This window comes from Poecilia latipinna, unplaced genomic scaffold (assembly GCF_001443285.1).
Source record: "Poecilia latipinna isolate Pla-1442-1.1 unplaced genomic scaffold, P_latipinna-1.0 Scaffold675, whole genome shotgun sequence".
Lineage (NCBI taxonomy): Eukaryota > Metazoa > Chordata > Actinopteri > Cyprinodontiformes > Poeciliidae > Poecilia > Poecilia latipinna.
The window spans coordinates 18,021-40,786 of NW_015113291.1; the positions used below are offsets into that span (position 1 = coordinate 18,021).

General features: G+C 39.7%; 1 protein-coding gene across 3 annotated transcripts in view; it reads right to left on the minus strand.

Moving 5' to 3' along the window:
- Window positions 1-5,056: 5,056 nt before the first annotated feature.
- Window positions 5,057-22,766, minus strand: part of vgll4b (vestigial-like family member 4b) — a 41,733-nt gene continuing 24,023 nt past the window's right edge. For all 3 annotated transcript variants that reach the window (XM_015044443.1, XM_015044445.1, XM_015044444.1), the window contains 4 exons: window positions 19,895-20,108; window positions 11,662-11,920; window positions 11,294-11,411; window positions 5,057-10,134 (listed from right to left, as the gene is read on the minus strand). In XM_015044443.1, the coding sequence (XP_014899929.1) occupies window positions 9,878-10,134; window positions 11,294-11,411; window positions 11,662-11,920; window positions 19,895-20,108 (848 nt within the window). In that variant the 3' untranslated portion in view covers window positions 5,057-9,877. The remainder of the gene's footprint in view (window positions 10,135-11,293; window positions 11,412-11,661; window positions 11,921-19,894; window positions 20,109-22,766) is intronic.

Below are 22,766 nucleotides of genomic sequence, written 5' to 3' on the forward strand. Positions count from 1 at the left end.
CACTGGGGCCACCCGCACATAGGATGTACTCCTGTGTGAGGGCTCCGGCTTTTAAAACGGCTCCCCAAACGGGCCACAGTACTGAGTCATCTGCCTGAAAGTGGCAGTGGAAGTGAAATCACAACGATCCCACAAAGGTCCCCTCTTGAACAAGTTTATTCAAAGCAAAGAAAACAAAAGGAGTTCTGGCTTTACTTCTTTTTTTTTTCAAAGTGCTGCTTTTCTCCAGGCCTGCGGAGTGGCAAACGCTGCTGAAACCCCTCATGCTGGGGCTTGTTGTTGTGTTTATGGGAGAGCAGTAATCAGCAGCAGCAGCTGAGGTTTGGCTGCGTTTCCAGCAGCCGCCGCTTCCAGCTAAAGCCTCCTCTATCTGATCAGATCTTAGCGCTGTTTCAACAACTAGCCCGGATTATCTTATCAGCCGGAGCCCCGCTTGGTCCTAACACTTTCTCACAGAGATTACGAGCTGGGCTTTATGAAACATCCAGCTGTCGGTGCCGTTGTTTTTGTTTTTAAATCCACAATAAGTGAAGGTGTGAAGGTGAGAGGCCTGTCGATGTGCAGCTTTTACAGCCAAGGTCCAGTCGGAGCAGATTTCTAAAAACTGCTCCGATTTCTAAAAACTTTCCATCTGTCCGTCCATCTATTCATCAGTCCATCCATCTTCTTCTGATCTCAGGTTAGTTCCTGATATAAGGTAGGCCCCCAGTCACCTCTCTCTCCAGCAACACTTTGGTTTGTCCCAAACCTTTCTGGTCCTGTCCTTCAGAACTGGAATTGCTTTAGGAGTGGCATTGAAGAGACATTCTGATCTGAGGTCCAAACCATCTCAACTCTGTTTATTGGAAAACACTAATACTTGAAAAGACGCCAATGCAATTTCAAATGTATTTTTCCTACTTTTAGAAGGGATTAGATTCATGAATCTGTGTAGCATAGTGTTTATCATTTTTGCTAATGAATATGGAAACTTGGACTTTTGCAGCTGGTATTTAGGCAGGATTTCACTGCTGTAACACCTGAGCCCTTCCTATTGTATTGTCTTGAAATAAGATGCTGTCTCTTTGGCCGAAGCGTATTAAACAGTGTACTTATGCATAGTGACAAAATAATATGTGTGTTTTCCATCCAGGTTAGGACCATTTGTAAACTTTAAGCTTTGTATAATTGTCAAGCTTCCTAATTGGCTGGAGCTGATTTGTCTTTGCAGAAATCTGCTTAATCGTTGCACCGACGGAGGGAAACGGTTGAGAAACATCCCAGCTATTCAGTCGTACTTTGCAGGCTGGAGTAAAGTTGTTGGCTTCAGTTCGCTCAAGCTATTCATGTTACATAATCCTCCCCAACCCACCTTCCCTAATTGAAAACTCCCACTCACTCCAACCCTCTTTCCATTTTGTACAAAAGGTTGCACACACACACACACCCACACACATACACAAGACCTCAGTTTGGCATGGCAGCCATCCAGAGAGGGGCTCCAATCTCGCTGGTTTTCAAAGCGGCCTTTGCTTCTGTCCTTCTGATGGTTGCTCTCCTGCTGCAGTGGAGCAGAAATGCAGAGCGTCCAGCTTTGATATGAATTACTCTCTGATTTTCCACTCTGGGCCTCAAACTCGCTCTGACAAACACACTGTGGATGCAGCATGTAAACAAGACGAGTTCATGTGCGGCAGAACAGGTTGGGCGACTCTTGGCTCCTTGACATTGATGCCTTTCAGTGCGATGTGCGGTAATTTCTCTTTTGGTTGAGTGCAGCCAAACCACAAACACGCCGCAGGACAATGAGGAGCTGAAATCTGATTGGGTGAGGTTGAAAATCCAGTTCACGTTGAATGATTTTGCAAGGTTGACTTGTTAGTAAGAATCAAATAAGCTCCTTTTTTTTCCAGACAACTTTATCCTGTCTATCTTTTTTCTTTTTTAACGTCAATTCTTGGTGGAAATTTTCCAGCTGTCAGTTTGTGTTTAGCATTCCTTTGTTTGTCCTGCCAGTTACAATTACTTTTTAGTAATTCAGAGACTTTAACATTTCTCAAGATTGTTTTGGAAGAACATTTGTAAACCGTCAAAATTTTCTCCCTTTGCAATTTGACATTAATCTCATTCATACAATAATAATTTTTTTCTTATTTTCATATTAATTTAAAGTGAGGACCAGCAAACAAACGGCGTTAATCATTACACATTTTCTTCTGTCCGAGATAACAGTGGTAAAACCTGCACTAAAACTTATGACTGTTTGAGTTGAAGGTTTAGTGAAATGAGATCATCTTTAATCAAATGATGCAGAGAGAAACCTCATGTGTGCCTTAGCAACAACACCCAAACACCTTGGTGCACGTCTGGGCCTCTGCTGCTTCTCATCTACCTCATACTCATGACAGTTTCAAGAATTGTTGTAAATACAAGTCAGGTTCTGTAGTTTCCAAGAATCCCTCGCCATGAGGTTCCCAGATTTAACACGATCAAATCTACCAAGAGGCCTTCTTGGAGGCTGTTGCACACACAGCTTCTGTGTGGCTATATAAATTAATGTCCAGTGAAATGACCACAAGCTCAGCTTTTGTGCAGTTTCAGGGGAACAGTTTTATATATTTTATTGAAATAATTAACTTGTTTCTCCTGATTCACAGTGAGAGAAACATGTCAATCCAGGTTGAAGTTAACAGTTCAACAGTTTTTCTTTGTGCCGTCGTCTTGAGCAGCATCGTGACGCAGCCTGATGTTGTGGTCTTTGCACATGATGCATTAGTCCAATCTAAAAGTTGCACCTCACAACTGAACTGAGGAACTATTTATTCATTTGACTCTCATCACCTCTATAACAGACCCGGGGTTTTCTGCAAACAGTTGGCGTGTTCTTCCTGTATATGCGTGGAACTCCGACTTCCTCACACAGTCCTAACACTGCATGATAGATTAACTTGTAACTCTACAGATAGATGAGTGGGTGGACAGAAAGACTTGGACCTTTTGGGGAAAAAAGATAGTAGTCTGTAGATGTCCAACACAAGCAAACACTTCTGCCCAGTGATATATTAGTTAATGGATCACCTGAACGAGATCAATGAGAAGCACTGATGGAGAACAAACTAATAAACTTTAAAGTTATTGGGATTATTTCGTTAGCATTGCAATTGTTTAATTGAATATGATGAACTTGTGCTTTTTATTGATGTTATTGGTCTGACAATACTGCACTTCTTGTTGTTTTTGTTTGTCTTTTTTTTGGATTTTGTTTGTTTGAAACAGTATCTTTTATTTGACATATTAAAGATGTGTGAGTATTTCATAGAATGGGACATATATCTATAAATGGTCTTTTCTCAGTGGTTTCTTTCAGCCTGTAGTTTGATGTTCTCCACATTAGTGGTGTTTTTTTTTTTTTTTTCGTTTTTGGTAGGGGATTCCTTAGTTTTCTGGGACGCTATGTCTCAGCTCTTTGAGCAGTGAAGTCGAGGAATGCAGCGTATGTGTGTCAGAGATGTGTCTCAGTCTGTGCAGCATTCCAGTCGGTGTTGGAGGAGGTATGTGAATTACGCTTTACAGTGGGGGAATGCGAGGAATCTGCTGCATAAGAAGGCCACTTTTGTTTACCGACACTCCTGAAAAGCCGGTCCTTCTGTGTTTCTGTGTCACTTCCTGGTCAGAAAGCTCCTTGGAGTGATTCTCACTAATGTTTTTGGAAAAGCTTTTTCCAAATCTGCAGCACTCCAGGCTCTGAATGTTTCTAACAATTAGAAGAAATCCGAATCCTGTGTAGTACATGACCAAAATCCCTTTTTGCTCTGCATTAGTTTGCATGATGATGCACTGGACTTGTTCTGTATTATTGCAATGTAGCTTTCAGTTTCACATATAGTTGGTGATAAAAACATGCAAACAGTATTTCTGAAGCCGGAACTTTATTTACTCAGGATGTTTGTGAAGACGGAGCATACCAACTCGAGACTCCAGAATGTAAACGTAACATTAAATTGTTAGTAGGAAAACTTTAAAGCCCAAATACCTGCTGCTGCGGGAGCTTTCAAAGGAAAAAAGTCTCCTGGAAGTTTCTCTGACGTCTCTTGAATGCTGCTTTGTTTTGCCTTGTTAATCATTTTATCTCTGAAAGACTTCTTTTGTGTTTTTGTTCTTGTCAGATCTGGGACATGAGCGACGACGAGAGCATCTGAAGGGGTGGAGCAGCGGGAGGATTTCACTCCAAAAATATTCTTCACAATACCAAACATCAAGCTCTGTACATTAGACACGAGGTGCGTCGTCACACTTGAGCAGTAATGGTAAAACTAATTCTTCACAAGCGGACAACGAGCTTGGGCTTATTGTGGTGTGTAAAACCATGTTTGCAAAAATTAAGTGTTGACTTGTCTCTTTAAATTGTAAATTATGATCACCACAATAAACGGGTTTAGTTGATTCTGTCAGCAAGGTTTTGACATCTGTTTGCTCATTCAGCCTGGAAAAGAAGAGCATCAGGCACTAAAACACATCCGAGGACTCGCCAGATCCGTCCATCTCATCTTCTGTTTACTAGAGACCCAAACATATACAGAGCAGCTGATACGAAAAGCAGCTTTCAGATCATTCCTGTGAGGAAACCTGCACACAGATGTTTCTGTGCAGCTGGACTGTAGACTGGCGGGAACCAAATCAAGTTGACAAATTAAGATTTCAGAAGTTTTTTGTTTGATTTATTTTTACTTTGCACTGTCCTGTGTCTGCTAACTTGTTTGAGTCTTAAGGCCTGTAAAAAAAAAAAGAAAAAAAAAGCTCAGTGATGAGATCAGTGTTTAAAAGCAAAGCAGAAATTGTGAATGAATAATGTTTCAGCTTAGCTAATTCACTTCTGTTAGTGTTTAACCTAAAAAGTGTAATAAAAAGTTTCCTCTCAGTTTAACATCAAAGAGCTTTAGATGACCGTGTGGTTTCTGTGTAATGGAACTATATGCACTCGACATCCTTCCACACACTCCGTGTGTTTAGTTGCAGAAGTGTCTCCAACTCTTCACACAACCACATGAAAAGAGCTTCAGGACAGAGACACGCAGTCTGTGGTTTAAAAGCACTTTATTGTTCATCAAGGCTATTTTACGTACAAAAAAGGTGGCCTGCCAAAACCTTTTGAGTAGGAGACACAGAGCCACAAAATTTGTTGATTTTTGATACATTATGTCTTACAGTTCAGAGTACTACTACCACTAAGTACATGCTACTTCCACTTCAGAAATCAGGCCTGGAACATGTGGAGCAATCAGAGTGAAGACCAACTCCTCTTTGATTTGCCAGCTGAATGTACAACTTAATAAAGATTTATTAAAGGTGGAAAGTGTGGTGGTGGATTCACAGCTAATTTACCACCAAAATTATTGGGGGTGGGGGGGCGGAGATGCCCTTGATCAAAATAGAGGATTCAAATGTGATTCAGTCTCCATCCGTAGAGCAAGACTTAGTTGCTTACATGCATTTTAGATGTAACTGCCAGTGACTTTTGTTTTTACACTTTAATGGTAATCGTTTCGTCAAAGAAAAATAGAAAAAAAATTTAAAAAAATAGTTCCAAGTTATGTTTTTGTTTGAATGTCTCAGATTTCTGATGAATGTAGACGAACTGGTATGAGTGGAAGTAGCGATTGTCGACGACACATCTGTGTGGCGTAATGTGGTTTCATACATTTACTGTGTTCCTGCACTTGAACCTTTACTCCAGACAAACAAAACTACTGACAAAAAAAAAAGATCAACTTTTTTCACACACACAAAAAAAAAAGAAAATGCAATGATTACAATATAAGGACAGAAAAAAAAACAATTAAATAGCTACATATCATTAACAAATTAATTGTTCCTCAAAAAAATACCTACGATTTTTTTTCTCTGTACATTCGTTACGCACAGCGTAATGATGGTCTCATAGTTACCTAATATAAAAAAAGTATTTTAAGTGATTTTCCTACAGTGTGAAGGGAGTGCATGCCAAAGCATAGCTCTCGCCTCCTACCTACAGGGTGGTAGTGAAATGATAAGTAAATGATAGAAATTAAAATCCTCTGGACTTCTAGCCTCTTTCCCTCATGTTTTCTAGCAAGGCGCTCGCTACAGTCGGTTTATATGGAGAGGCGTTGCCGTGAGACCTTAAAGTACAGTGCTGTGTAAAAGTATTTAACCCTTTACAGACTTCTCCCGTTTCTGCCAGTTAAATATTCCAGAACAAACCAATTCTAATATCAGATAAACAAAACAGGAGTAAATGTAAAAATGTTCAATTTTACTGTCCTCAATCACTTAAAGTGTACCAAGATGGCTCAGTCAAAGGTCAGTGTTAAAAAAATATTTTTGAAGAAGTGGCCTAATCAAAGTTTGAATTTCAATCCAACTGAGATCTAGTAATGACCTACTAGGGCCATTCATGCATGGAGTGGTCAATGTGGCCAAATTAAAACAACAATAATCAGGTTATTTCCATGGCATTGAAAATGAGTCAATCAGCACCCTGGTTTAGAGTGATTACCTTTTGACAGAAGCTAAGGGTTAGCTTCTTCTTGTTTTACCTTAAGCATAAATAAAATCATCCAAAGATTGTTTTTATAAATACCCTGGTTATATTCATGTGATATTAAAAATGCGACAAAGAAATCTGTAGGGGGACTCACATTTTTGCTGCACTGTAGACTTTAAGTGCCAAGTGAATGTCTGGTGACTCACAGCTTGCGCTAACAAAAGCACAGCTCCTGCAGCTCAGTCTTCGCCACCCCAGCCCGCCTGCCACACCTTGCTAGTCACAGAAAACTCGTAAAACTGTTTTCTTTTCATGAAATCGTTCTGGGTTTCTGTTTCGTCCCATCTGGTTTGGTAGCTGATGATGGAATGTGTGGACAATCCAGAGGACACCTTCCATCTTTGGAACCTTGTAGGATCACCATACTCGCTACCGACTGCTTAACAGCAAACAGTAATAAACCTCATCTATGAACTCAAAGCTCAGTGACGTGAAATGATTCTCCATTCCACTACTACAAGTCTAGGTCTCTCAAACAAAAGCTCTAAATGTTGCTGAAAATGTTACGGCACCCCAAGTAAGTTTGTTCCTTTTGTCTGAAACAAATCTGCTGGATAAAAGAAAGGTGCGTGGAGGGAACGCTGGCTACTGTTGAAGATGCTTGAGGCCTGTAAAAGTTCCCAACTGGAGGAATGTATGCCACCGTGGTGCAGGTTGTACTACAAAATATAATGTAATTAGGCCGGAGAGAAACAAAGCCATTCTTGAGAAAAGAAAGCACTGAACACCAAGTCAAAGCATAAAATGTCAGGTGAGGGAGGTTAAAAGAGCTGCTGGCTAAAAAAAACTAGTTTGCAATCTGTTTAGTTCTCCAATTCCAATATGTATTTAATTGTCAATAAAACACAGACGAATTGTTTTTAGAGGATACATCACCAAATGTATCCAAGTCTTTGAGACTACCTGGTACTCAGGTAGACTCTGTGGGTGTAACAAAAGTTAGGCTAAGAGATGCTTCTGATGAAAACCTGACAGTTTGGATCGACTTGGTGTCTCACACTGAAGTTTGTAGCATCTTGTACCAGCGATGGATCAACATCTGATTAAAACCCAAACCAACAGCAGAACCCAGAGCCAGCCCGACACGAAGACGTCAGGCGTCGTCGTGCCGGGCGGTTTTGAGAGAAAGAAGCCGTTATCACCTAACAGAGCCTGTCCGGAGGCCGTCCCACTATAGATGCTTATTACCATACTAATATTAATGGAAAACAATACAAAAGTATAATAATAACATGGAGTACAACTGACCCAGCAGTGAGTGTATAGTGTCTATGTCTGTTACTGACAACAAAAGAAGTAACAACAAACGTCTCAATGAAAAAAAAAAAAAAAGGTTAATAGTTAAGCTTGAAATGCTAAAAACCCTAATAGATACCAGCTATTTAAAAAATAAAACAAAATACATGCACCTGTAAAAGCATTAATTTACCTTTAAAACCTTAGAAATTATTAAACCACAGTCTGCAGGAGGGGGGACAAAGATAGCAGGGTGTTAGCCAAGTATAATTCTAACACCGGTGTTAGAAAGAGTCACATAAACAAAAGGTGTCTTTGAAGAGATTATGATAATCCTCCCCCCCCCCCAGTCAGAAAACCAGGCCATGCCCCCCCCCCACCACCTCTTTTCTTTTCGGAAACCACAAAGTGACGTGCAGCGTCATCTATCCCCTCATCAGTGTCAGCAGTTAACGCCTTTGAAACACATCAAAGCAGACGGTTCAGTGGAGCCCAACGTTCGGGTCGGATGTTGAAAGAAAACAAATTCTGGTTTTGTTCACTTGATAAGAGATCGACATTCAAATTTAACTTAAGGGGCGTCAGGCGGGTAGTTCTCAGGGGAAATGTTAGCTCCACCCTCTATCTGGGTCTCATATTCAATACGAACCGTTAAAAGTTCAACTGGGAATAGGAACAGTTTTTAATTTCAATGTTTAACTTTCCCTCCATAAATTAGAGTTACTGGCATTGATTTCCATCTTGCTTATTCTTCAGTCCTTTTGTTCTCACACTCTTAAAGCGTAATCTTAGACAACATCAAGAAGTTGTAAAATACGGTGGAACATAAATTCACCTGAGAAGTGCTTAGATTAGAGGGAAGCTCAGAGCAGTTTCTGTGATGACACTTTGATGTTGATACATTTCTGGACTTTCCCACATCTAGTCCGTTAAAACCCCATCCTGCCTTCAGAGAGTTCACGACGTGGACAGACATTCTGCAGGTAGGTGCTGCTGGAGACTGATCACAGATCAGAAGCCTGGCTTCAAGACGGCAACACACACCTTCCCTTTACTGCTTTTAATTAACTTCTGTCCAAGCAAAGTGCCATGATCTATCTAATGCTTAAAAGTACTTTGTAGCGGGTGACCAAACATGCTTCTAACTGCCCAACGTAACTGGAGTGTGTTTACATTTGTACAAACGACAATGCATGCAAGACTTTGCACACACATGTTGAAGTCGACGAATCTCAGGTAGACTTTAAACGGGAGTTATTGGGAAATCAATGCAGGGCTCCAACACGTGAGATAAGATGTGATTGCATCAATATACACTTTGTAAGCCCCAGTGTGTTCAGAGTCAGATTACAACCCTAACATGCCACCCAAAGCTTTTTAAGCAGTAGTGCAAATCAGACTGAGTCGATCATCTAAGGTCATGTACAACAGCCGAACAGCCAGAGCTCGCGTACAGCAGACGGGTGAGGTGTAGGGGAGGGGCTGCGTGTGTGTCTGTGTGTGTGTGTGTGTGCTTTTCAAGGTGGGCACTGAATAACGGGTTGAGGTTTCTTTGGTAGCATGGTAAGGTGGACTGTGATTGCGTTCTAAGGTGTGTTTCTCATTTTTCATTCAAAAGGCCAGGCATGTCGGAACAGAATCAGCTTACAGAACTATTGTTAGCAAAACAGAGAAAAAAAAAAAAAAAAGCCAAAGAAGAAAGTGAATAATTAAAACAGTCTTTCCTCTTCTTATGTACATAAAACTACAAACACTTGCTCAGCTCCAAGCCAACCATGCAGGGATGATGAAAAACTGGAAGGAGCAAGCTGATGCGCCAGTCATGTTCCGCTTTTGAATCTTCCTCAGTCAGAACTGATTTTTGTCCGGCAGAGCCAGATAATGGAAGGGAGGTGAGCATGTCTTTATTGCTTGAGTGATCCACAGTGACTGAGCAGGCTTGAGGGTTTTGGCTGTTTTTAGCAGACCAGCAGGCAGGCAGTCCCTCTTGGGAGCTGGTGACAGACCAAAATGGCAGGGGCATGGACCTTGGAGCTGAGATGATTGGATGAGAAGGGGGCGGGGGGATCCTCTCTGCCTTCAAGAGACCACAGACGGGGAGTGGTTGTGATTGACCATGCGACTGTCGGGAGAGGAGTTTGGGCTGCTGCCGGACGACGAGGGACTCCCCTTGTTTTTGATCTGCAGCCAGGTCTCGCCCAGCGCCTTGGCGAAGTGGTCGTCCACAGAGCCAGTGATGGACACAGAGTTGGTGGCGGTGGGCTCGGGCTCCTTGTAGTTCTTCCCGAGGCTGCGACGGAAATGTTCCTCGATAACAGGGTCGCAGTCCGTGTTGGCTGGAAGAAAAGCAGTTCTCGGTTACCAATTTGATAATGAAAAGAGAAACATCCCACATATATTCCGCTTTATGATTTTCTGTGGGCAATTTATTGCCTTAAATTAGTTTGAGAACAAGTAATTTTAGGTCACTGGAAATATCTACTTTACTTCCCGGGGCTTTTTTTATATACACAAAAAGACCGTTTTAAATTTCCCCGTTAACCTCAATGAGATCATTGAAATCCCAGTGGGATCATAAAAACAGCCATTTTAAATTTATTATGGCAAAGAAAATACAACATTCTCAGAAAGTCATGGAGGCTTGAAGTGACTTTTTTAAGTGTTGAAATAACAGACAAGAATGTTTAAGTTATTATTGCCTGCCATAGCGATTCATTGAGAGCAACTCGGTGAACTGCGAATGATCCAAATTCCTAATTGGCCTAAACCAGCAATGAAAGAAGACTGGTTGTCTAAAGAAAACAGATGTTCTAAATAGGAAACTCGGTTCTACATGTTGGTTTGCTTTGAAGAGTTTGCAGTTACTCTTCAAAATAAAAGCACTGATATATCAAATAAAATATTATTTTCTAAAGTAGAAGCCAAAACAAAAGAGTTAATATTCCATACAACAGATAATTGCTGAAGAAGGTTTAACGTTGCTAAAGTAACTAAAGCAGAGATAAAAAAAAGGGATTATGTTGACCTTTCAAAATAAAAATACACTTCAAAGTAAAATCTTGAATATTCAAGATGGCAGATAATTTTTAAAGTAAGTTCTATATTACTATATTACTGATATTAGTAATACTAATTTCATTGATGAAATGGAAATTATATCTCATGTTAAACTTTACCCATGTATTTTAAAATAATTCTTCAAATTACTGAAAATGTAGGCTTACATATCTAAATGAACTAAGCAAGTAATAAAAAAGCAAAGCTTAAACATTCAGTCTGGTGTGTTTCATGGTTAGTTCAAATCTGGGTTTTTCATTACCTCCAGATATTAACCGGGCATGAAAAAAAAAAAAAAGAAATTCTGGCTTGTTAAAATAAACCTTGCATAATTTCTAAGCTGAATAATCCGTTTTGGTTTTTTTGGGGGGTTTTTTTTCAAAAAGTACCCAATTCACTTGATAATAAACATTTCTTCATAACTGTGTTTGCACTCACTGTTGATTTTTCTGTGGTTGTTGGTGAAGTTGGAGCAGCCGTTGTGGGAGACGGGACACTGCGACAGGTTGCAGTTGCGATTGTTGGCTGCAGCACACGTGATCACCGATGGACGATTCTGAGAGAACAAAAGGCGCTGTGTTCAATAAGAGTTCTAAAAAATGCTGTCCAGCAAATATGCAAGAAACAGTGGGATGGAGAAACGCAAGCAGAATAATTCTGCACCAGTTAAAGAAAAAAAATAAATAAATTCCCCACAGAGGAAGCGAGACTAACAAAAGCACATTAGTCAGATTGTGACTAAGTAACTGAACTATTTAAGAAAGTGTTCAGCGTTGGAGTCAGAAGAAGCAGGACACGCGTTTTACCTGCTGCCGTTCCACTGCGCTGACTGTGTGCGCCACCGAGGCCATGGTTGCCGTGCTGCTGCGTGGCGTCGCCACCATGCTGTTTTTGGTAAGCGCCAAGGGCTGGTCCATGCCTGCTAACGAGGCCAGGTGGTGGTGGTGGCCGTGGCCATACAGGTGGTTGGCTTGGACCCCCAGATGAACAGGAACAACAATGCGCTCGCTGGGACTCCGCCGATGGTCCTTCACAACAGGGGAGCTGCGGTAGTCTGTCGGTTTCCTGTGAAACGAGAAGAAATCACTTTACCTTAGCAACTACACCTAATTTCTATTTAATCAACAAGTGAGTTTCCCAATTGTTTGACATATTTGTTGATTTATACAAAAAAAAAAACTCAGACGGAAAACTAGTGAAGAAAGAGGAATCAAGGAGAAACGAACAGATTAAAAGATGACCGTACAGTAATGATCTGACACAAACTCAAACGCTAATCTCTCAGATAACTTGGAGTGTTGATAAGCCCCTTTGGTAGAATCGCAACCTCTCTCACACAGTGTCTCCATGTGAGCAAGGCAAGGGGAGCTGTCGCCTAAATTTATCCAACATGGACGGATTCCAAACTTATTTCTGCACAGAGGGACAAATGGGCAGCGAGTTCAAAGCTTTAAAGTGATTTCCTTAGAAAAAGAAAATCAGTATTATCTCTCCCTAGTGAGGGAGCAGCCAGCACACTTAATACCCTTGAATATAAAAAAAAAAAAAAAAAAAAAAACTGCAGCCAAAGTTTACTGTCAACATGTGATTAAATCTGCAAACACATTAGAAACGTTCCCCTTTAGAATTAGCTCCATTTCCCTAAACCTCTTTTCTACAACAGTGGGTTGAGTAATTGGGTCATGGAAGCCCAACTGGCCACAAAGAGTGGTCTCTCTTCTCTCCAAAATGTGAGCTCATCCCTGGAAAACCAGAACTGATGATAAGACTTTACACTAACAACACTTTAACACAACACACATTCTGCCTGTTTTTTTTCCAGCTCTGGTGATAATAACTTTGATATGTTTGTTACACAGCGTTTATACCTGACATTGTGCAGACTCGCTTCCAGTTTAACAGGTAGTGATTATTCCAGTGAGTGCGTCATATGTGGTCCTTGTTCCTTGTGTGAGTGTGTGTGTGTGTGTGTGTTCCTGTGTTGCTCCATTCCCTTCTGACATTGAGGCCCAATTTGAGGGAGCAAAACGTACTGTACTGCCTTCCAGCTCTTCATTTCTCTCCACCTGCATACCCACTTCAGGGGTTGAGGGGGTGGGCTTATTTATATACAAAACCTACACACACTCCTCGCTTCTACACAGACAAGCACAAGTTTCATATGTATTCACATCCTTATTAAATGTTTTCACATACTGTACAACTAAAAGAACCCAAACATTTTTTTTTTCTTAGAAAGGGAGGAAATAAAATGTTTATGCCTGCATGCTAACACCGTGTTAAAGCAGCTTGTGATATAACTGCAGCATTCAGTCTTCATCCCTTGGAGTCCATCAGGCTCCACCTGCTCACTACCACATTGCCAAAGTTCTCCAAATCTCTCAAATTGTGAGGTTTGGGAATTTCACCCACACATCATGATGCTACCACTACATTTGACTGTAGGTATACTCTCCTTACTCTGATGTTCATGGCTGATTTAGTAATAAATATATCCTAAGAAGCTGTGGGTTAAAAGTTCAAGTTGGGTTTCGTCACAAATGGAAACATTCTTCTGTAGAGCGTTGGCAGGTTTTAGCCAGGCCAGGAAATAAATTATTCGATCCATCTTCTCCTTAGTCTAGACATGTGAAGAATACGGAAGACATATGGGTCTTTTTGTACCATTCTCCTGACTGATGACTTTGAACAAGAGGACAGTCTCATCCTTTGTAAACTGGCCTACTAACCATTGCTTTAAGCTAAGGTATAAGAAAAATTGAGTCTGGAAAAAGCATCTGGAAAATCCTAACAGAACAGCTGAGCTTTACTCACAGTTGTTCAGTTTCAGTATATCTGATGGCAGGTTGGAACTTTTTCCCTCCCAATAAAACTGGCCTTTTAACAGAGAAGTGTTCTCTCTATTTTCTATATATAAGCTATTCAGGGTCAACTGAGTAAAAGTGATCTAATTTATTGCAAACTATTCTACATTATAATGGAGGGTGGAAAACAACTTCATTCTTTTCCAAATAACTTGTGGAGGCATTTCCTCAAAATGGTGAAGATTGCTTCACTGTGTTGTGAGAGCAAACATTAGACTCTGTGGTGAAAACCCAGGAGGAGCCCTTTAAGGTGTGTTTGGATGCAAAGCAAGTTCAGATAAACAGTTGTAGGACCATGTGACCAGGCAACCTGACTGCTGGGTCAAGCATCTGGAGTCCACAGCACCATCCTCCACAAACAACAGCAAACACAAAACAGGAGAGAGGAGGAAGTGGGGAGCTGCATGTGAATGGTCCAGACCTTTAGCTCATGAAAGCGCGAGCGAGGTTGGTAGTTTCCTTCGTTTGTGCTGAGAGCTTACATGAGCAAAGAGACCCCCCAGTCTTTTTCTCTCCTAATGCTGCCCCCTCTCTTTTTCTCACAATCAGCAGCAAACTTCCTGAGGGTCAACTGAGGGATAGACTTGGCAGGACTTTTATAAACCCAGGCTCACTGCTCACCAACAAGCTCATGTGTTTTTCATTAGTGGCATCAATATCCATTTCCCTTCTGCTAAAAAAAAAAAAAAAGTCGAAGCTTTTTGAACTAAATCATGTAGAGAATAGGTGTGTTGTGCAACTCTTATTTTATCTCCAGATGTAACCAATACCCGAGCCTAGAGGGAAGACGACAGACGAGTCACAGTTTGACTGTCATCACGGCCAAGGAGCAGCCATGCCCACATCCTCATACAACAGGGCAGTCGTCACAGGAACCAATGACTGGGGATTAACAAATCTGCCTAATGAATGGCATGGCTGCTGAATCAATCTGCCCCCTCGTCTTTCTGTGGCTTGTGACTACCCACTAAATCACACTTCATGTCAGGGTTCAGGCTTTTAAAGCCCAGCCTGTGTCCTTGTCTCCACTACTCACCTCAATTCTCATTGAAAGGTCCCACTGGGAGGACGGAGGAGGAGGACATTAGGGCAGATAGAGAGAACTGTTCATGAAACAAGGACCTGAGATAAAACGAGGTGGATTATAAAACACAATAAAAACTCTAGTTGGGAAAAAGGAACAGTCTCTGGAAAATAAACATACACATGTATATTTTTGTAGAGTTGGATTGATTCATTTTTTCCCTGATCTATATTGTTTCCTGGTTTTCTTTGAATTCTGAACTGATTCAGATTTGGAAAGTTTTAATCTTTTTCAGGATTATGACACAAACAGAAAAGTGTGCCGAAGGTTCTTTTTAAAATACTCCCCCCCCACCCCCAGTGCAAAACTGCTTTTGTTTATCTCATAAAAGTAACCATAACCTTTATCCAATTGTTTTTTATTAAATACAAAGCATGCATCAAAGTTTACAACAGAAAACGGTGGAAATTCTATTTAATCCAATAATCAGAGTCGATATAAAAAACAGATCCCAACTGATTATTATTAAATGTATAATAAGACGATGTCAGCCAGTTTTATGTCATTTTACCACACAGCAGTGACGCTCACACACAGTCGTGTTTATATGGATGAGAAAAGAAAAACAAAACACCCAATGACAAATTATAACCGACATTTACTACACATTAGGACAGCAAAGCTCTATTGTACTCTCAAAGTGAAGGTTGTAATGACAATCTTTTAAATTCGGCTTTTTTCATGAACCGTGTAACTGAACATCAGAATGAACTCGGCAGGAGAGTAAAACAGAGCAAATATCTGTTTTGAGTCTGTCCTATAAAGTCTTGGGTTTGTGCAGCATGGCATTAGTGGTAGTCACTGTGGTTGGGACTCACTGCAGGATCCCTTAATTTAAAACCCAGAAATTCAAAGCCCTCAGTACATAAATGATACGGTACAATATCTTGAACAATATTAAACGCTCAGATCTGTCATTAAGTAGAGGTTTTAGAGGAGCCAGTTGAAAGGAACCCCGTCTTTAAGTCAACCTCAAGTTTCAGATTACAATTGTCCATTTCAATGACTGAAAGGGTCAAAAATACCTGTTTTGGGCCCGTTTTCAACAACTCAAAACTAGAAGCATGTATATAAAGCAGAAAACTAAAATTGTCTTTAAGTTTTAGGAGTGAAAGTTTGAGATAGAACTCAAGCTATTGAAGGAAAAGCTCTGCTTTCTCTTGTGGCAAATGCACAGGGGCTATAAAAGTTCTACACTTTTTCTCACAGTTCTGCTCTGAAGTCTTCAGAAAAATCTTTCCAGCAAATATTTGGTTGGGCACATGTTCACTTCCTACTGAATAAATTCAAGAAGAGAGAAAAAAAAAGAGAGATACAGACAGGAAACATCTGGAAAGAATAAAGACCTAAAAGACAGAGATACATAAAAAACAGGAAGCAGTGTGAATTCACCAATTGCTATATAATGTATATAATGATCTTAACCCAGTTTATTCTGTTGAATCTTTATAAGTGAGCTGCAGTAATATTTGAACCCTTTCTAATAAAATAAACAACACAAACTTCTGTATTTTAATCCAACAATGTGTGTCTATCTAAATTTAAAAAAAAAAATAAAAGACCAGTTTCCACATGTTTTCTGATGCTGATAGTAAATTCTGACAACCTAATACTGCATAAATACTGAGAAATCTGGCAGGTTTTGTAGCTAAGTGATAGCAGAGAAACTGGTTGGTTATCAGAGCTGGAGCTGATTGAATATGGGAACAACCACAAGAAGGCTAAGATAACAACATGAACACAAAAAGCCACACATGCTGAAAAAAGGAAGAAAAAACCTGATCCTTCCCTCTTCCCCTCACATGCTCATTACATAAATAGTCTCATGTAAAACAAGAGCATAACAATGACTTCCCCAGGCTTGGACATGCATACAAACACACCATAACCTTGGCCTCTTATTTTCTTCCAACAAAGCCTCTGGAGTAACATCCTTGAGAAAAAAAATGTTCTGGAGTTCCCAGTAGAAGGCATCTGTATTTCTGCATGCTGGCATACTGGATTTGCCTATATTCTTGCTGTATGGATAGGTTTTGAGGGGCACAGGACATAAACACAATGTGGATATGTCAGAAATTCAAGAAAAACTAAATTTTCTTCAATAATAGACTATCAAATTGACGGTCATGCTTCATTTGTTGTTTTCGGAGCAAAGAAATCATGTTTTCATAAACGGTAATTCCATCTAGGATTCAGTTCTACTGGGAGTCAAAGTTCTACCTCTATCTCATCTAACATTCTCCAATCAAAACAATACCTGGCTGTGTTACTGGCACTAAAGTTGAAGGAAAAATGAGACGGCTGAAGACTTCTATACTGGTGGCTCTGAAACTCCAGAGTGGTGCAGAGGCAAACAGGCTGCAGCAAGCTTCCAGTCTGCAGGCTCCAGTGGGCAGGATAAGGCTTCTTTTGTTCAAGACTCCTCCTACTCCTCAGAGAAAATGAGAAAGTATTCCCTGCTGTCTGACCTCACCCCACACAGATGCACAGATGCACACACAAATAGGAACACGCACATGCATGTATGGGCAGCAGAATGCAATACATGTGAATAACTTCTAAAGCAGATGCAGCCTCAGTGCAGACAAAGAGCCTGCCACTAAAACTGTCAATGCCCAAACAGGGTTTGTTTGAATTCAATTAAAGATTTTAATATACTTTACTTCATGAAAAGGTGGAACTGTACTAATAAGATCGAGTCTGCTGGAAAAAATACATTAGAGCTAGACTTTGGATTTCAAAGAAAAGTTAAATAACTTTGTTTTTTCTTGTTTATTATTCAGTTACAGTAAAAGTTTAGAAAAGTTAAAATTTTCCTTCATTTCCTCACAAGTTCCTCTAACTAGGCATCTTCTTAAATCAGAAGATTTCCCGCCCACCTATTTCTGCACACTGATGGTCAGCTGGCTATAACAAAACTATCATTGGTTATTGCCAACAACAAAAACAAATGAAGCTGTTCGAAAAATATACATGGCCAAGAAAAACACCAACAGCCATGGCCAGGAAACTGAAGTAGTACCATCCATCCATAACTCTAGCAAGGGCTTACTCTTTATTGTTGCTTAATTCTTTAAACAGAAATAAATGGTACAGATAGGATTATTATTACATAAAATTTAAGTTCATTTAATTTTAGCAGATTTAGGAATGACTCTGGCAATCCTGTTTTACATTTAAAAAAAACCATGGTATACCATGTTTAGTATTTTTCTTGTGAATACTGACAGAAATATTTTGCTCAAGGTTATTATACAGTTAGATTCTCATGCTAGTAGGTCTACTAAATTTAACTAACTGCATAAATAAAACATCTTATTACATCTACTTTAAATACATTTCTGGGGCATGAAACCGGTGTCAACATTGAAAATATGATTGACAAAACATACAGAAGAAAACTAAAACCTAGTTTGCACAAAGATCCATTTATCAGCATACATAGAAGATTTACAATCGATTTTACACATTCAGCAACATGCAGCTGAGCTGCCCCCTCTGCATATCAGAACTGTGTGCATGCATGTGTGCTTGTGGTATTCACCCTGCAGTGTTTTTAAGAAAAGTATTTTCACAAACTATTTTTAGTGTGAATTAGTGAACCCATCATTCTTCACTCCAGTGTAAACACTGCCTTCAAGTCAGAGGCTAACTCTGGCGGCTGGTTTCAACAAGTCAGTCAGCCGTTGACTTTACCAGGGAATGTATGTCCTTAGAGAAACTTCAGAGTAAATGACTAAGGCTGAGTGAAAGGAAACAAGGTCTCCAGGGTAAAAATATATCTCCATAACAATTAAAGCTCTATATTTACTACCAAGTTGAAGCAAGGCAACTGGAAATTTTAACTTGTTGGAGCTTAACCAATACCCTGAGCGATCAACTCACTTCAAGGTCAAATTACAAACTGTGAAATTGTGAATACTATGGTAGCACAGCCCTAAATGTCATTTCTACAACAGTTTCATCTTTTAAAAACTAAGCTCTAAGCAAAGAAATGGCTACAAGAGAAAGTGACTGTGGCAAAATGAGAGCTGATAGAACAATAAGTCCTTTGGTACTTTGACTCAGAGTGCCAGAACCAAGTTCAACTTGTTCAACTCATGATGCACAAGTAGGCGCAAGTGGTAATAAATACATGAAAATTCAACCGCAGAGTGCATATAAAGTGGATCATAAAGTGACAAACAACAAGAGAACACTACACAGTGAGGACGATAGATAATAATTCTTAACAGTAAGCGAGATAACAGCACAGATCAAGACAACCACTTGATTTTTATATGGGCCCTTCCAGGAACCGGGTCAAATAACATCTTCCCTTTAGGTCTTATTTCAAACAAACAATGATATGGAAAATGTTCTTTTTATTTTTCTTTTGGCAATGAAGGTAAAGAAACTAACTCCCTGAGCTTTTGGTTTATGAACATATCAACCAACAGCATATACTTTTTGGCATAAAGAGGAATGATTTTGTAAATCCTTTATTTTCTGACGGCTTCAAAACTATTTACTCTCATATAACCTACATTATTTTTGCTTCATGTTTAGTCTGCACAAAACAAGAAGTTAGCATTGTCCAAAAATCTGTGTGTCTTTACACATTTCAATTGTGTATATCTTAACTAACTGGTGGAAACAAGTGTGCACAGCTCTTTCTATTGGTCTGTTTGTAATAAATAGCAGTGGCTAGTCTCCATGAATGACTCAGCCCTGATGGCCACCTAGTCTGAAGTGGGAATGTGGAAATATTACATGAGTTATCTTTCTGTTATGCAGTCAACTATTTCACAGCCTTCAGAGTAAGATCCAGCTTTAAGAGGCATCTTACTCTGCAGAACCAACTAAACCTGGCACAGAATCCTGGAGTCCAAACTGGGACTTCTGAGAAAACGGCCCCGTACTGCAGCTCACCCAGCCAACAGAAACACTTAGCAAGCACAGGCAAAACTCAATCTGGTAAATATGAGGCGACTCCACTAACTAACTCCAATATCTATGGAGTCTGTGAAAAAGAGGATAGATAAAGACCAATAGTGACATTCAAAATCTTATATGAGCGTATCATATGAGCATATCTTAGTATGTACTCACAGCTGTGCAGCAAACAGGCGACTCATCTTAGCTACGTGCTCATTGTCATCCATGTCACTGTCCCCCTGGTCCCCACTGAGCTTCCTCTTGGTGGGGCTGATGGGAGGAGGGCCAGTCCTGTGGCTGGAGATTGAGGAAGAAGAGGACGACGAGGAGGAAGACGAGGATAGCGACAAGGACTGGAATCTGGGGTCCCCTCTTAACGCTGCCTCACCTGCAAAGGGAAGAAAGACAAATATGTACATATGAATCAGAGACAAAACTTCACCAATGGCTGTGACTTTTGCAATTTCAAATAGCACAAAAGTTATACTTCCAACCTTATAATCAGCAGTTATTCTAAGTGACATAAATCATGTCCAAATGTTAAGTGTTATATTGCTTCTTCAAACAGGTCGACTGCAAATGCAGCTTGAAGACAGAGTTTTTCTGTCCACCTTGTTTAAGCTGAAATTTTGGATGTTGTTGACTTCTTCAGTTTGCTGAGCGAGGCATAAACCCCTGGCATCAGCAGCGTATCTGGTCAGCAACGTTGTGGGGGAAATAGCTGTGGAGAGACTTCATATACACGTGTGTGGTGTGAACTATTTCTCTATCCGCAGCCTTGTCCTGGTACAGAGGGCCTACAGAGTTGTCAGTGAGTGGGAGTTCAAGCAAGAAGGGATAAGGAAAACTACTACTGGCTCAGTCTCAGCAAGGGGACTTTCCACTGCTTCGTTCAGCCTCACGCATCTCACTGAATTCACCCCAAACAAAACAAAGTCTGCACTAACTCTGCCTTATACTGAAACTTCTCACCTGCACCGTTCTCCTTCAATTTAAACCACCCTCTATCAAAAAACAGTACTAAAATGATGCGCCGATCAAATCCCATGCAAAGTTTTTTTTTTTTTTTTTATTATTATTTGGGAATTGTAGAAACACATTTAAACCTAAATTAATGGAGAGTGGCAGCTTTGCAATGGTTAAACGGTTTGAAATAAATTGCTATAAATATTTATGCTTATTCCACACAGCTGGTGGCAAAAAGAGGTCATAAAATATGATGGAAATTTGGCTCAACTTATCTGAGAATCACTGGATCACTCAAGGCAACAGAACACATACACTAACAAGATCAAGGTCATAAAACATCCAATAAAATGTCTTGCACAACTCCATGTATATTTAGTTTTTGCATGGCCTCAGAAACATAGCAGCAGCTCCTCCCCCGTCTCTGGCATGTTCCTGCTTGCAATTCTGTGACCATGGCAACAAGGGTGACATCACTGTTTTTTGGCAGGGCAGAGGGATAGCAATAAAGGAGGAAGAGTGTGACACTGCACTGTCCAATCAGCATCCAGCAGATAAAGACGCTTATTGTTGAGCACGATTTCACACAGAGAAAAGTGGTGAGTGTTTCCCAAAAAAGCGAGAAAAACATTTTAGGGAGTAAAAAAATGCTGCCGACTGAACTCTTATTCTTAAAAAAAAAAAAAAAGTGTTTCTCTTTAGTTTGTCAAAAGCAACACAATTCAATAAATTAAAATAAGCACAAATTTAGAAATGTGCCAGTTTAACCTATATTTTCATAATTCCATTAAATAAGTAACAATATTGAATTTTGATACAATTATGATCATATTATTAATGTGTGATTACATTTTTAAACCATTTATTTAATTAACTGTTGAAATCATTCATTAAAACTTTAATCCAGTATCTGGTTAAAAAAAAATATCACAACTTTTATTGTCTTACAATTATGTTATATTTCCGGCCCCCACAATAAACAATAAATATGTTTATTGTGGGGGCCACAATAAACATATTTAAAATGTCAGTATGGTTCATGAAGTAAGCGCCAACATTAGATTGGCTAAGTTTAATTTAAAGTTTAATTATACTTCAGTTATTGCAAGACTTACTTGTATACTGAATTGAGGAACCTTTGGATCTTCTGTATCTGTGGTTTGCTCCATACAAATTCAGTTTATGTTCACAGTAGAAGAAATATTCCAGATTGAAACATGCGAAATAAATCAACTTGCACTCGGAATATGAAACACTTCAACTTCCATGCCCCCTTTTTTCATCCCAGAACTTCAGCAGTGAAAATGTTCAGTGTATTTCCTTTGCTGATAAAAGCAGGCAGAATAATATTAAGAAACAGGCAGAGGGACACGATGACATTAGAACAATGCTACAAAGGAGCAAAACAGTTTGTGCAATTTCTAGCAATTTAGCTTTGAATCAAAGGACAGATGGGAACAAGAAAATAACACCTCCTACCATTACAGAATGAAAAGAATAAAACACTCCCTGATTCATATAAAAACGAGCAGGAGCACACACTTTACATCTGGGATAAAATGCTCTGCGTAACTGCCAGTTTTTCAGTGTGGTTTGTTTTTATTAAAAGTGCCATATATTTTTCCCATTAAAACAGTAGAATGAAGACAGCACTCTGAAGTTAAACTCCACTCCATCCCCCCCCGCCTGGTCTCCCAGTTCATTAGGTCTACATGATCAAAGCTTTTTTCTCTTGATAGAACTTCAAACGGCTTGGAATCAGGATGAGATTGGATTACAAACTGAGGTGAACCTCTCTCTCTCTCTCTCCGTCTGTCTCCTTCCGCTCTTCTCTCTCAGCTTACTGTCATCCCTCCTGGATTCTTAAAGTTTTAGTCTTCTGGGTTTTTTTTTTATTTTTTCTTGAACAGCAAAATAGTTATTTTTGACAAAGTTTCTTTGTAACTCAGTCTTTGGGTTGATTTATTTTCTAACTATGTAGATATTTTACAATGTCCTTAATAAAAAGTGCACATAATGTTCTCGGGTCAGTAAGCTGAACTTTTAAATCCAATATTAAGTGCATTTCAAAGAAGTTGAC